The sequence below is a fragment of the Catharus ustulatus genome, chromosome 13, assembly GCF_009819885.2.
Source record: "Catharus ustulatus isolate bCatUst1 chromosome 13, bCatUst1.pri.v2, whole genome shotgun sequence".
In the NCBI taxonomy this organism is placed as follows: domain Eukaryota; kingdom Metazoa; phylum Chordata; class Aves; order Passeriformes; family Turdidae; genus Catharus; species Catharus ustulatus.
The window spans coordinates 9,541,003-9,555,059 of record NC_046233.1 but is presented as its reverse complement, the minus strand read 5'-3'; the positions used below and the strand labels follow the sequence as shown (position 1 = coordinate 9,555,059).

The following is a 14,057-nucleotide window of genomic DNA, read 5'->3' as shown; positions in this document are numbered from 1 at the left end:
AGCTGGGCTGTCAAAGGTGTAAAGAAAACTGAGAGCAAACACTGTGCTTCCAGCTTTGATCAGATTTTGGTACTTGTAGTGCTCTTTCTAATGGCTGTGTTCCTTCACACAGGAAACTGCTCAGAGGGAAAACGTTGTCAAATGGAAACTGTGGAGTGATGGGGGCAGAATCACTCTTGATATGCTCTGGGCTGCACTTTGCTGTCAGAAAAAGCTCCATTTTCTTTTTCTCAAAGGGTTGAAATACTCTGAGGCAGGGAGGAGATTGAGGGAGACAGGCCTTAATTACACTCTTCTTTCCTGAATGATTAAATATGAACAAAAGAACTACTGCACTGTGTATACCCTGCGCTAAGATCCTACTGCAAATGTAGAGACAGAGCCCAAATTTGCCAGCAATCTTCTCATTTCATCAACAAGCTTGTGTTCTGCATGTCAAAGTCTGCTCAGGATGACAAGAGAAATAAACTCTACAAAATCCAAAGAAGGGCTTGACAGAGCTCAGTCAGACATGGGATTTGATTAATAATTAAAAATAATACTTTGAACACTAAGTGGTCTTTCATGTTCCTCTGAGCCATAGTATAAATCTAGACTGAATCTTTTCCAACAGGTTTGCCTTAGCTGTGACTCAGTAGAAACAATCCCCTTTAAAGAGGTGTGAAGAGAGAGAGGAAACAGGTTTTTTCTCTGCGTGTTGCCTACAGCTTCTTGCTAACTGCAGGTTAACCTCAAGGACCTGACATTGCTTATGTGTGCTTGAAAGGGAATCCCCACCCACAACTGCAGATAACGTGGAACATCAGTGTGGGGACTGTGTGGCTTTGAGATGACATCAGAACCTGAAGTGTGTGGGTTTGGGGTGCACTCCTGGCTGTCATTTTTCACTTTCTCAGTGTGCTGAAGCAAAAAAAGGCATTTCTCAAGGCAGCTTGATTTTAAGTGAAACAAGACAGATGAATCCCCTCAACAGGAGGGACCATGTGGTACCATCTGGTCTTTCTGCCCCAAACCCTCTTTGCAGATGTTTCTGGAGAGCTCTGCCCAGCTGTGGTGGGGAGGTGTGGAAAAAACACTGACACATCTGTTTGATACGGTGTAAAAATGCTGTCAAGAATTTTGGGGACGATACTGTCAGAACAAATCATTCTGTCAGAACAGACCTGACTGAAGATTGATTGTAAAGGATGTTGATGGAGAAGATAAGAAATGTGTTTGATGCAGGAGAGGAGAAGAAAGACTGAGAATTCCATAGAAAAGTGGAGTGGTGGAAATGATTACCCAGGAAAGCGACGGAGTTTGTTTGGGACAAGGGCGAAACAAGAAGCCAGAAAAAGAGCTGGTGTGGTAGAGCCACAGAAAACAGGAGGGACTGGATATGTGATTCTGCTGAGAAAGGGTAAGGAAAGGTTGGATCTTTCCTAGATGTGAAAGGAAAATGTGACTCCCAAGGCTACTGATGCAATTACTAAAGTCATTGAGAAAAAATCAACCAGAGGTCAGGGGAAGCAGCATCCTTTCAAGGCTAAATGATGCAAAACCGCACATTCTGAGAAACATTTCCCACAGTTCAGGAATCCTTTGTAAACATAATTAGCCATAGCTCTGATTGTGAGAAGAAAGAGAGCTAATGTTGTGTGGAAAATGCACACAGAATGGCTCCGAGAGAGGGAGGCTAATGTCAGAAATACAAAGACAGAGCAAGTAGCAGGGTGTAGCTGCAAGTAGAGACAATATCTGGTTAAAGCCAGGTTAAGACCATTGAGACACAGTTCTGCAGCATATGGTAATATTTCCAGAGGCAAAAAGTAACACCAGACTCCCTGGAGCAGGCTCTGCTCTTCTGCAATAATTAGTGTAAGGTTTTTAAAAAAAGCAAGCATTGCTAAATCACAAAATCAGAACAACAGAGGCTTGTGTTCCAGAGATGGTGTTTATTCAAGCGCTAATTACAGTAGGCAAGAGGCTTCTTAATGTAACGGTGTAAAGGGAGAAGAGATTCCTATAGGAACAGACAAATTGCAAGGAATTTAGCTGTCTTTGTGCAAATTTGTCTGTCCTTTACCATCTTTCTACTTCTCAAATTGCTCTCCAAGCGCTGTGGATAACTGATGTCCATAACTGGTGTTCATGCACTGAGCTTTGAACCAACCCCTGTTCTTTCTGGCAGTTACACAGAGGGCTCCAGTGAAATCCACAGAAGGTTTGGTGCAGATATCCAAAACCACTCTTGTGACAAAGGGTCTAGGGGCTCTTGAGATCCTGTCACTGCTTGGGGCTGGTCGCTGGATGCCTGCAGGCACACAAGAGGGAGGCTCTGTGCTCACAGAATGAACACAGGCATTTGCCTATGCAAATTGATCTTTAATCTGCTGCCTACGTGGTGCTGGGCACTGGATGTGACACAGTGAAAAGCAGAACTGGACTGCCCTAAATCAACGTACAAGTTCACCTCCATCCACAGACGGGCTTTGCAACAAGAGGCAATGACCTCTGATGTTGTGTTACGGTTGCAGGTCCTGAACCAAGGACGGTGGCCCCAGCATTTGCTCCCTTCAGCAAAACCTCTCCCACTGACATGGCTTTCCTGCCATCCACATTATTTTAACACACCGGGTGGCAGCGGAAGCTCCTTTTGGCTGTAGCCCCCTCTCGGTACCTGCAGGACCGCACAGCCTCCTGGCCAGCCCACGAACTCTGGGCTCCGAGCCACCGCGGCCAGCCCTGCCCTGCTTTCCGAGGGACAGCTGCTCCGAGCCGATTTGATCCACCGGCATTGCCCGCCCGGTGTCGCCGAGGCAACACGGTCCCCAGGGAAGTGGGATGTGTTGCCATAGCAACGCGATGCTCTTGGCTCCTGCCTCCTTCCATTGACGCCACGGAGGGAAAATCTGGGGCTGCTGGAAGCACTGAGTCCTGTCGGGGACGAAAAGTTGGGGTGGCCAAAGCACCACGGCAAAAACAGACACACACAGCTATTGGTTACCCTAATTATAAGCAGTTGCAATTAAAGGCTCCTGCTGCTGTTGCAGCAGCTTTGCCAGTGCTTGCATTAATGCACTGCTCTGAATGAAATCATTTATGTCACATTCCTTTATTACTCATGATCACATGTTTTGCTTTATAGTTAAATTATGAATAATCTAAGCAGGATACATCTTAATGATGCTGTCATTCTTATTCTGGATGTATTGATTCAGCAGGTTCTTTCAACACAGACTCTCTGACAGTTAATGTAATGAGAATTTTTAAATAACAGGAGGCTGGAAGGAGAAAGAAGGAAAATGTATGACTGTCCATAGAAACTGATGACTGCTCCTTTTTAGGAAATGGTGGAAAATACTGATTCACTCTCCTCTGACCTTCAGAGGAGAAGTTCAAGGCTATTCTAGCTCCTTTTCAGCAGGTTTCCTGCTGTTCCAAGGAAAGATGTATTATTTTCACACTAGTAACTTCCACCAGACGGCAAGGACAGGACCCTGCAATGTCAGGTATCACCAATTCAACAGAGAGCTCACCTAGGGCTCATGAGATAGTGAGGAAAGGCTGGAAAGGGATGAATCATACAACACTGCCAAGAAATGATGGAGTCCATGAACCCCCTGGAAACACAGAGCCCATCAGGGACAGAAGCTGTGTCTGGTGTGCAGCCTTGAACCAGCTGTCTTTTCCTGAAGCTGCAACACAAATATTAGGACAACATATCTTGTTAAGCTTTCATAACATAGTTTATTTGGAATTACTGCCTTTGTGAGCAGATAACAAAGGAAGTGATCCAAGTATGAATGCTCAGGGTCTATTCAGAGTAGGAAAGGACTTCACATCAGTCTAGGACCAAGCATGGTGTGGCTGTGACCCTGGCACAGCCCCTGTGTGCCCAACAGAAGCACTTCAGGCTGATCAAAGCAGCAAGAGGAAGTATTTCAAAGGAAGAGCTGCTCACAGAGCAAAGTGTACAGTAACGACATGATTAATTGCTCACTGCCATTGTTCAAGATTTTGCAGAAGCAAAATAACAAATCCTTTGGGAAAAACTTGGGATTTCTACAGTATAAATAAATAAATATGAAAATAACTCTCACCATTTGAAGAACAAAGACACTTCTTTATTGAGTATCTTTTAGTGATAAAATTGGGTGTAAAAAAGAGATTTCTATCATTGAAAAGACTCTTGTTTAATTAAATATAATTAGTATAGTGCCTGACTATAAAATGCAATACTTCATAAGATCTGTATTGAATATTCAGTGGTTCACAACTGCTTGTATGCTCTGAGGAAAGAGATACATATTTAAAATATTTAACAGGTATTTACAAAAAACCCTAAAAAGGGATAATATTTTTGCACTGCAAAACACTAGAAAGAGTTCCTGGAGCCATTCAGGATGGATGTCTCTGATGACACTGCTAGGAGTAGGGAGATGGCTGTGTTTGCACCATCAGTCTCACCTACTGGCTGACCTGGTACAATCAATAAGAGCTCTTAATAACTACACAAGGAAAAAAAAAATCTTTAAAAATTTATAGATAAATATTTCCAGCACGGCTGTGAGGAATCTAAAGATCTTCCTGTACGGACACTAGATGTCAATGGAGAGACACTTCAAAGCAACTGCAACAAAAGGCAGTGCTGCTGCATTCTCTAAAACCAGATTCTTCTTTTCCTCTTTTTTTAATGCAACTCTTCTGGGCTGATAGCCTTGGGAATTTAAGGCAAAAACCCCCTCAGGAGCAGCACTTTACATGGAACACCCATTCAATTAGTTTCCTATGCAGATATGATTTTAGTCATAGTCGAAGGCAGCAAGCATTTTTCAGCTCTACAAACCAATCATTTTTTTCTGAGACTGACAAAGAGGGATCTGGACATGGTGAGGTGGCCTTATAATCCTCTGCCTTGGATGATAAGACCACCTGTTTCCTTGAATGAAGACATCCAAGCTGCAGTCAAACATCAAATACTTCTATAAAACTTAAGAACCTAAACTGAATTGGAAAACCAGCCTAGAAGTGAGAAGTTTCATATCTCCGTTATCCTCTCCTGAGATACAAAATCTTCTACCAACATTTTTATAATGTACACAAAGCACAGGATGTGAAGAATGACACTAAAATAGAATAGGAACTGCTTACTGATTTTCTCTGAAAACTGGTTAACTGATCTTCATGCTGCACTATGAGTTTAATTAAAACAAATGCTAGCAGCTGTAATGAAGCCAATAAAAGGATTTTCAGAGGGAAATAAGAAAATTTGGGGATTTGATGGATAAAGCTCATTTTTACTGTTGCAATTTACATTTTATACTGCAATACCAGCACTTGGAATTGCTTAACACACCATGCTGATCTGTAAAATGAGCCCTTCATTGTAGTACTGTCCAAAGTTTGTGTACAGCACTTCTGTGCCCAGGATGGATCTGTGAACACCAAGGGGCAGGACACAAACACTGACAACAGTGAAATGTGTGAATGGCTTCTGGTGGACACCAGAAATATGGCCAAAGAGAAAAGGCACTGTGGCCTCTGCCTCAGTGAGAGATCAGGTGTTGCAAAAGGAGAGAGAGATTGAGTCTGGAAGGAGAGTCAAGGCGCTCCCCCAGGGGAGATGAGCAAGATGAGGTGAGGAATAGATTGTGGGTATAGGGAAAACCTTGGAAGTGAAAGGAAGGGCAGTGGTTATTTGACAAGCATCTAGTGAAGATACATGACCAATTAGCAAATGCCAAGTGTGAGAAATAGTTAATAACATTCAATCTACAAAGGTGACAACAGAAGATGCAAAAATAGGAGCTGTAGCAACAGTGACAGAACCATACATGTCTGGGTAGTGGCAGGTTGGGACCCAGTAGAGAAATGCTCATAACCTGAACTGTGGTGGAACAGGTGGAACAGGTGGAAACATGAGAAGATGGGGAAGGACAAGTTTGTACATACAGCAAAAGACAATTCCAGATCTGCAAGCAAAGGCTCAAGGAAGAAATAAATTTCAGAGCCCTTGGTAGGACAAACGCCTCAACATCAACAAACTTGTGTTTGATTGATTCTGCTGGAAAACACAGACAGCAATTCATAGTTTGGACTCAGATTAGTCTTCGAATAACACACAGGGAGGTTAATTTTCTTTCTTCTCTTAAAACAAAACAACATGAAAACCTTCTATCTTTATTTAGTAGCAATATCTGTGTACTCTTAGGCCAACATAGCCCTCCAGCAGGATCAGAGTTACCCAGTAAGTGACTGGCTACCACAGGACACACACAAAGGTCTGTTCCCACCAGTTCCCTCTGCCCAGAATTCATATCAACCTCTGTGGAGCAGGTCTTAATGTAACATTTTCAGTGCTGGGGCCAGAAACTAAAGTACAACCAAAATGGGTACAGCTTCCACTTTGTATGCAAGAGAAGCAGGTGCTTAGCCAAGTCCTTATTTGAATATCCCCTGTTTACACAGCAGTGCCGTTGCTTAGGGCTCCTCTGACGTGGGAACCATAAACTCTACATCTGCTATAGAGTGTTGCTCAGGGTTGTTTAAACAACATGGTCATCCCACACATCTTATGTCACAGATACTACTTTTATCTAGATTCAAACGTGCCATCTTACATCACAAGTATGACACGATAGTCAGAGATATTTCTTTTTACATCTACGTAACACCTAGGTCAAATGATTTACAAAATCAGGAATTTTAAGCTTGGTGTTGTCTACTGCCTGAAGACTCGTTATTGTTACCAACAGAATCAGTGCTTTCTGTGCTCATAAACTTAATTATGCCAATGAAAATCTGGACATTTATACAGATATTTCTTGATACTTATCAACAAATGCAGCAAGCCATCTTTCTAAGAATTATCCAAAATATTTTTGATGGACTAAAGGTAGCGTCAAGTTAACAAATTTCAGCTGACTCAAGTATTTTTATGAATTTATTTTTAAAAAGGCTAACTTTCCTCCTGTCTTTATACTATTGATAGACAATCCCATATGATTTGTTGAAGCTACTCACTCTAAAGACTAACAAAAATACATACTAAATCTTGCTTGCTGTCACGAGCAAACCAACTTGTTAAACCATCAGTTTCATTTCTGAGGTTTAGCACTTTCCTCAGAAGGAACCAAAGAGAGGCAGGAGAAGCAGTTTCATCTTGCACATGGTGTTCAAGGATCTCTACATCCTGGCTGTTAAGCCCAGGATCACTTGTTTGTTATTATTATTCCTGGCAAAATGCAAACCCAAGGTTTGTGTACATTATGCACAAAGTTATATGATGTTTAGGCACATTTGCAGCAACAGGAGCAAGCACGGGGTAGAAAAACACTAGAATGTTAAACATAGAAAACATAAAATGTGAAACTCAGTATGTTTTTTTTCAATGAGGGTGGCCAGCCATGGGAGAAACAGAGCAAGGGAAGTAGGATTATTTTCAACTCTTTATACCTTAAAAAGAAGACTGGATACATTCAGTTCATAATAATGTGTCAGCCAAAAAGTCTGAGGAAAAGTGTTAGAGAACAAAACAGACAGAATAATTCTTGTCCTGTGTAAAACCAGGGTGAGCCCCACATTTTGGGATGTGGAGAGCAGAACTGCACACGGTGCTCAAGAAAGGCACAAAGAAGATGAGCAGTTCCTGAAAAGAGCATTTAATGTCATCCTGGGGAAGCAGTTGCTTTTGGAGGAGACTGGTAGGACTGTGAGACCTCAATTTTGAGAGGGCTGAGGTTAGATCGAGGTTTACAAAATCACAAAGTAGCAAATAAAACACAGACAGAATTTGCCAAATCCTGCAATACCAGGAGTAAGAGACATATGGAAAATCTGGGGAATGTGCTCCAGATCTTAGAAAAAGAAGTGCTGCTTTACCTAAGAGGTATTTAACTTCTGGACCTTGCTGCAGTGACAAACCTTGGTCACTGGTTTCAGCACCAGGGGGATGTGAAAAACGTCAGGCTGTGTTCACTAATAACTGTCATCAGAATATTTAGTGTTTTCTTGCATGATCCTTGTACGGAATTTGAAGGCAAGTGTAATTAATTCAAGATGTACATATGTTTATATAGTGTCTGAGCTCTGGCTGGTGCTGACGGGTTTATGAGAAGTGAATTATTACTCGTTATAAAAGGATTTATTTTGCTTTTTAAGGAGCCAGTCGGAAAGTTTAATCTGATTATTTTTCCCCAGTGCAAGACTACACAGACTATTTTGCTTTTTCTGCTGGCAACATTGCTGCTCCTGCCTGAGCAGGACAAGCACTGCAGTACCACAACAGTTTCACTAATGACAAAGTCACACAAAGTCACACAGATCTGGGTAGAACAGGCAGAGTAAAAGGAAGAGACTTCACCATTTGGGAGCACAGACATGTGGTATATATGGGAATAGCTTTCAGCCACTAAGAAATTATTAGGAGAACTATATTCTGAAATATACATATATTTTGATAGGAGTACCATGGGGACCAGCTTTATCTGCTACGCAATTCTTATCTAACTCCATACTGAGTGCTGAACATGCCATGAAGCCAGAGGAAAAAAATTGCATTGGTCATGCTGCCTGAATTAAAAATGTTATTATAAAGGGGATTAAATTAAGGCTGCAAGTGCATTTTCTAATTTATTTTCTACCATTCTTTTAATGTGAGTGCTTATTATAGTAATAATTTTAAAAGTTATGCAAATTCAGGGAGAAAGAAAGCATATGATGAGCTCTATGTATGCACAGCAGGCACTGTAACAATTAACTCGATCGTCGACAAGCTTCTCACATATTTGTGCCTTCAATTCTGATGTTCACTGAAAGAAAAAGGTGTATAAAGAAATAGGATAAACTGTGGCGTAAATCAACTTGAAAATGCACTTTGTGTGACCTTGGATGCTTTTGATTTTGTCCGTTGACCTTCAGGAAGAGAATAAACAGAGCTGTGCTCTTTACTTTCCCCTGAAGCTGATTAGCTGTGTGTGGACATATAAATATCAGAAGGCCAATACAATGTAGCCCTTCAGAGACTTAACAATATTTACTGCTAACACTTTTTTTCAAATAAATAACCAGATTTATATTCACAGACACAAATGACACAAAATTATCAACAAGCATTAAAAGCTAACACAAGAGTTGACTAATGCCAAAAGCAGGCTGCTATGCAAAAAAGTGGGAAAGAAAAAGAAGTGTATTTCCTTGGAATTAGACTTTCCCTTTCTTCCTTTGAACCTTTTTGCCAGTGTTTTTTACTAAGATTTTGTTTTACCATTTCTACAAAATTTTAAAAATTTCATTTTTACCTCTTCACCACCAGCAATATCTGCAACACCCAACCAGCAAAGGGAAGATCTCATCAGAAATCCTAATTTTGTGGGGGGGACTAACCATAGTTTTCTTGTTGATCTGTACCAGTTCTGTCAGAAGCCAAAGTACATCTATTGAGCAGTGAAATGTGCTCTTGTAATGTTTGAGACCATCAGACATGTAAATAATGTCTGATGACATTATTATAGGAAAGGCAAATGAAAATTGCCTTTTGAAAAAGGCAATAGAGCAACTGTTGTTCCTGCTGTAGAAAAGAATAGAAACGAAGAGAAACAGCTTCATACAAAATCTTTGGATGAACCAATGAGACGTGTTTTTTAAAAAATGCTTTCACTTTGTATGGATACGCAATGTAATTTTACTCTGCATGGAAATATGGGAGCTGTATTACAAAGAGCACCTTTATGTGCCATGAGATTTGCAACTAGCCTCCCTGCCTGAGAACAGTCAGTGAAAGCACTGGATGTGGTGCTCTGGATCTGCCGCTGTGCCCTCCGTGCAGCAGCGATGAACAGGCTGCCTTTATCTGGGAGAGCACTGAGAACCATCTGGACGAGCGAGGGGACTCTTTGGCACACGAGCAAACAAAACCAAAACACACAGTACGCTGCCTCAGCCAATTCTGGGCTTCTAAGTGAAATTTTATATTTTGAGTACGAGTTGGTTTTCTGCTCTTTTATTGTTGGAACAAAAGAAGAATTAAATAAAAATATGTACACTGACAACACGCAGCGGCGTCACTAAGCCAACATCCGTATTCCCCTTGAGTCATGTTTGCACAGGCCCATTTTCTCCCAAGACAGGCTTCCCAGCAATGTCAAACCTTAAGGGCTGATGGCTCCACTCCACACAGCCCCTGGGCATCTGCCAAACCTCCCTTGTAGACACAGATAACAGGTTTTGTACAACCAACACAAGCAAAAATCTGAATAAAGCACATTTAACAGCATATGAATGGGTATCTCCAAACCTCATGCACATTTAGCAATTATGTGGGTGACCAGGCACTGGCACAGGATGTGCAGAGTTGTGGATGCTCCATGCCTGGAAGTGTTCAAGGCAAGGTTGGATGGGTCTTGGAGCAACCTGGTCCAGTGGAAGGTGCTCTGACCCTAGAAGAGGGTTTGGAACTAGGTCACCTTTAGGGATCCTTCCAACCCAAACCATTCTATGATTGTGTGTTTCATTTTTTTCTGAAATTCTTTATCTTTAATACTTTATTATTAACAGGTCAGTACCAATGCCACTAATGCCACCCTTTCAGACTTTATTGTGGCTCTATTCAGTGTTTACCCAAAGGTGTGAAGACCTGCACACTGCTTCTCTTGCACTGAATAAAGAATTGTTCTCGAATGACATAATTCTGATAAGAACCCAGGGATCATAGATCCTAAATCTAACTCCAGCCAAGAACTGGATGGAAGTTCGGTTGGATCCCATTAAAAAAACCTTGTTCTCCTGCTCCTGGGGGAGCTTTGAAACACCCTCACATGCCCGGTGAGGAAGAACCTCTGTCCTTGGCACTGGTGCGGTCACACACCAAGACTGCTGTGCCTGGTTCTGCTCCTCAGTTTGGGAAGGGCACGGAGGTGCTGGAGTGGGTCCAGAGAAGGGAATGGAGACGAGGCAGGCTCTGAACACAGGTCTGATGAGGAGAAGCTGGGGTGTCTAGCCTGGAGAAAAGGAAGCTCCGGGGGACCCTGTGCTCTTTGCAGGTACCTGAGGGTGTAGCCAGGCGGGGATCGGTCTCTCCTCCCATGCAACCGACACAAGGACAAGAGGACATGGCCTCAAGCTGTGCCAGGGGAGGTTTATGTTGGACATGAGGTGGAATTCTTTCACAGAAAGGTGATTAGATAGTGGAACAGGCTGCGCAGGAACGTGGCGGAGTCACCGTCCCTGGATGTGTTTGAGACTGGACGAGGCACTCGGTGTCATGGTCTAGACACGGCGGTGTTCGGTCAAAGACTCTGCTCGATGATCTCAGAGGTCTCTTCCAACCTAGTTGTTCTGTGATTCTGACAAGAAATGAGTGTACAGGGTCACTGATGTGAAATCAGAGAAAAAAAATGCAGCAGCGACGGCCGGGAGGCGCCTGCCGCACCTCCACCCTCCCCACACGCCGCCTCCAGCTTCGGTCCAGAGGTTTCCCACCACCGCTCACACCCGGCCCAACCCGCCGTGACCGGCATTTAACGACGCCGGCGGGCGCAGAACGGCGGGCGCCCATCGGTTTTCCGAAGAGCTGAACCGCTTAGACACACACCAGGGAACCACCCCGGCTCCGGCCGAGCCTCCCCCGCTTCCCGTGCCCGCTCCTGCCCCGGCCCCGCCGCGCCCGCCGTGACGCACGAGCCCCCCCCGGCCCCGCGCACGCGCGGCCGCAGCCCCGCGCCCGCTCCCGCGCCCGCTCCGCGCCTGCGCCGCGGGGCCGCTCCCACCCCGTCCCGTCCCTCCCCTCCGCGCCCCGCGGCTCGTGTGACCGGAGCGGCGGGAGTCGGTCTGCGCCCGTCTGGGAGGCCCTGAGCCCGCACCGCCACCGCCACCGGCACTGCCGGCCGCGGACGCGGGGAGGGACGGACGGACGGAGGAAGGGAGGCGAGGCGGCCTCCCGGGTGTCCGGCACCATGAGCATCGAGATCCCGCCGGGCCTCACCGAGCTGCTGCAGGGCTACACGGTGGAGGTGCTGCGGCACCGGCCGTCCGACCTGCTGGGCTTCGCCGCCGAGTACTTCGCCCGCCTGCGGGATGCCCGCGACCAGGAGGCGGGCGGTGGCCGCAGGGTGGTCAGCTTCGACGGGGAGCCCATGCAGACCGAGTCCAACGGCGACGAGGAGCCCGACCGCGGCGACGACGAGTCCGACTCCGACTTCGAGCGTAAGTGCCGGCCCTGCCGCTGAGGGGGCGCGGGTCGTGCCGGTGGTTGCAGCCCAGGGCCGCCTCCCCGCCGTGCCCGGTGCCGCTGGGCACAGCGGGCAGCAAGCATGGATTGAATGGGGGAGAGGCTCCACCGGCTCCCGCAGCCCCGCCGTGCCGCCGCCGCCGCTCCCCGCGGGCTGCCGGCCGTGCTCCGGGAGCCCCGGATCGGGCCGAGCCCCGTCCCGGGCTGCCCGCGCTGCCCTGCGCGGCCGGAGTGCCCCGGGGTCTGACCGGGTATCGCCGGGCAGCGAGCGCGCTGCCAAGCATGTGATAGGGAAGATCATGTGTTATTGTGCAACCTCTTCTGTACTTATCTTTACATTTCTGTCTTCAAATGATTGCGGACGAGTATGCTTGAGTTTTTTTCGCTGAAACTGGGGTGGTTTGTTGCCGCTGTTGTGTATTTAAAGTGGCTGTTATACGGCACTGAAATAACTTTCGTTATTTAGCAACATATTAAAATTCAAAGCCACCTGTATATTCCTTTTTATACTGCCAGTCTCGAAGATGGGAAAGATGCTTAACCTGAACTGGACAATGAAATGCCACTTGTGATACTGAAATTTTTATTCTATCAGAATTGTGCTGTGTGGTTTGGGCTATGCAGAGTGTTTGCCATTTGGGCTGTAATTGAGCCTCAGTGTGAGAAGTTATTTAAAATGCCTGTGAATGGTGGTACTTGACACGCCCAGAATTTTGGACCTGAAATCACTGAATACTTTCTCGTTGTTAGAAAGTCACTGAAAGGGGAGGGGAAGGTGAGAAAAGGCGTGCTTTCCCTGAACTTTCAGTGCCCTCGTTTGGAGGTCTTGTGCCCTTGACCTATAACGTAAAGGTTTATGACTTTTATTGATAGAGGATCCTCTTTAAGAGCAATAACTGGATGTCACCGTGTGGATGAAGTGTGCTCTTAACATCTACTCCTGGTTAACAGTTTTAGAGAAACAGGAAGAAATTAAGCTATGGAACAAATAATTGCTTTTGTTAACGAGGCGTTGAGACACCAACTATTTTTGCAGTGTTTTTGGGCTGGGAACTTCACAAAGTAATACACGTTTGAAGCTCTTGGAAATAAACAGGACATGGAATGTGGGAGAGGACAAGAGTGACATGTACAGTAAGAATGAATTAAAAACCAGTTTGCAATCAGTGTCTGGATTTGGAAGTTTTCTCTCATGAGAGAGAAGTTCTGTTTAGGGCTTGAAGAAGAATAGATGAAAGGTGAAGGGTAAAGATGTGGACATTGGTGGTGACTGAATTGAAGTTAAGGGAATGTTCAAGTATGAACACAGATTTATGGAAAGTAGAGGTGATTTTTTTACCCTGCAGCCAAGTCAGTGATATTTTCAAACATCTCTAAATATGAAACAAGTTAGAGTTTCTTGTAGAACACATTTTAAAATTAAACTCCACGTTGAAAAAATTTCAGAAGATAGTTGGATGTAATTCTTAAAAATGTGCAATATCATTGTATTGAGTATTTGCCTTTAAAAAATAAGTGAACCCAAACCACAAAAAATCCCTCAACTAACAAAACCAAACAAAAAAAACCCTCCACCTGAAGTCTAATGTCTTTGGGTGCAATTTTGCTATTTTTTGATTAGTTTACCTAGATTTGGGGTTTGAAATACCATCTTCAGGGAAGTAAGTGTAAAATGTTCTTTCTGAATGTTGCAACTCCAGCTGGAGGGATCCTGTGAAGTTAAATATTTTCAGATAAAAATGTAAAAATTCAGTTGTGGCATACAGCTTTTCAAATGCAGCTTTACGTAGTGCGGCTGTCCAAAGCAGAAGGGTGGGTCCTTTGCTTCATGTTTCTGCTTATCATCTTT

At 44.5% G+C, this 14,057-nt stretch overlaps 1 protein-coding gene across 1 annotated transcript in view; it reads left to right on the top strand.

The window, feature by feature from the left end:
• The first annotated feature begins 11,779 nt into the window (after window positions 1-11,779).
• Window positions 11,780-14,057, top strand: part of PRKAR2A (protein kinase cAMP-dependent type II regulatory subunit alpha) — a 61,586-nt gene continuing 59,308 nt past the window's right edge. The window contains exon 1 of the mRNA XM_033071546.2: window positions 11,780-12,183. Coding sequence (XP_032927437.1) covers window positions 11,934-12,183 — 250 coding nt within the window. The 5' untranslated portion in view covers window positions 11,780-11,933. The remainder of the gene's footprint in view (window positions 12,184-14,057) is intronic.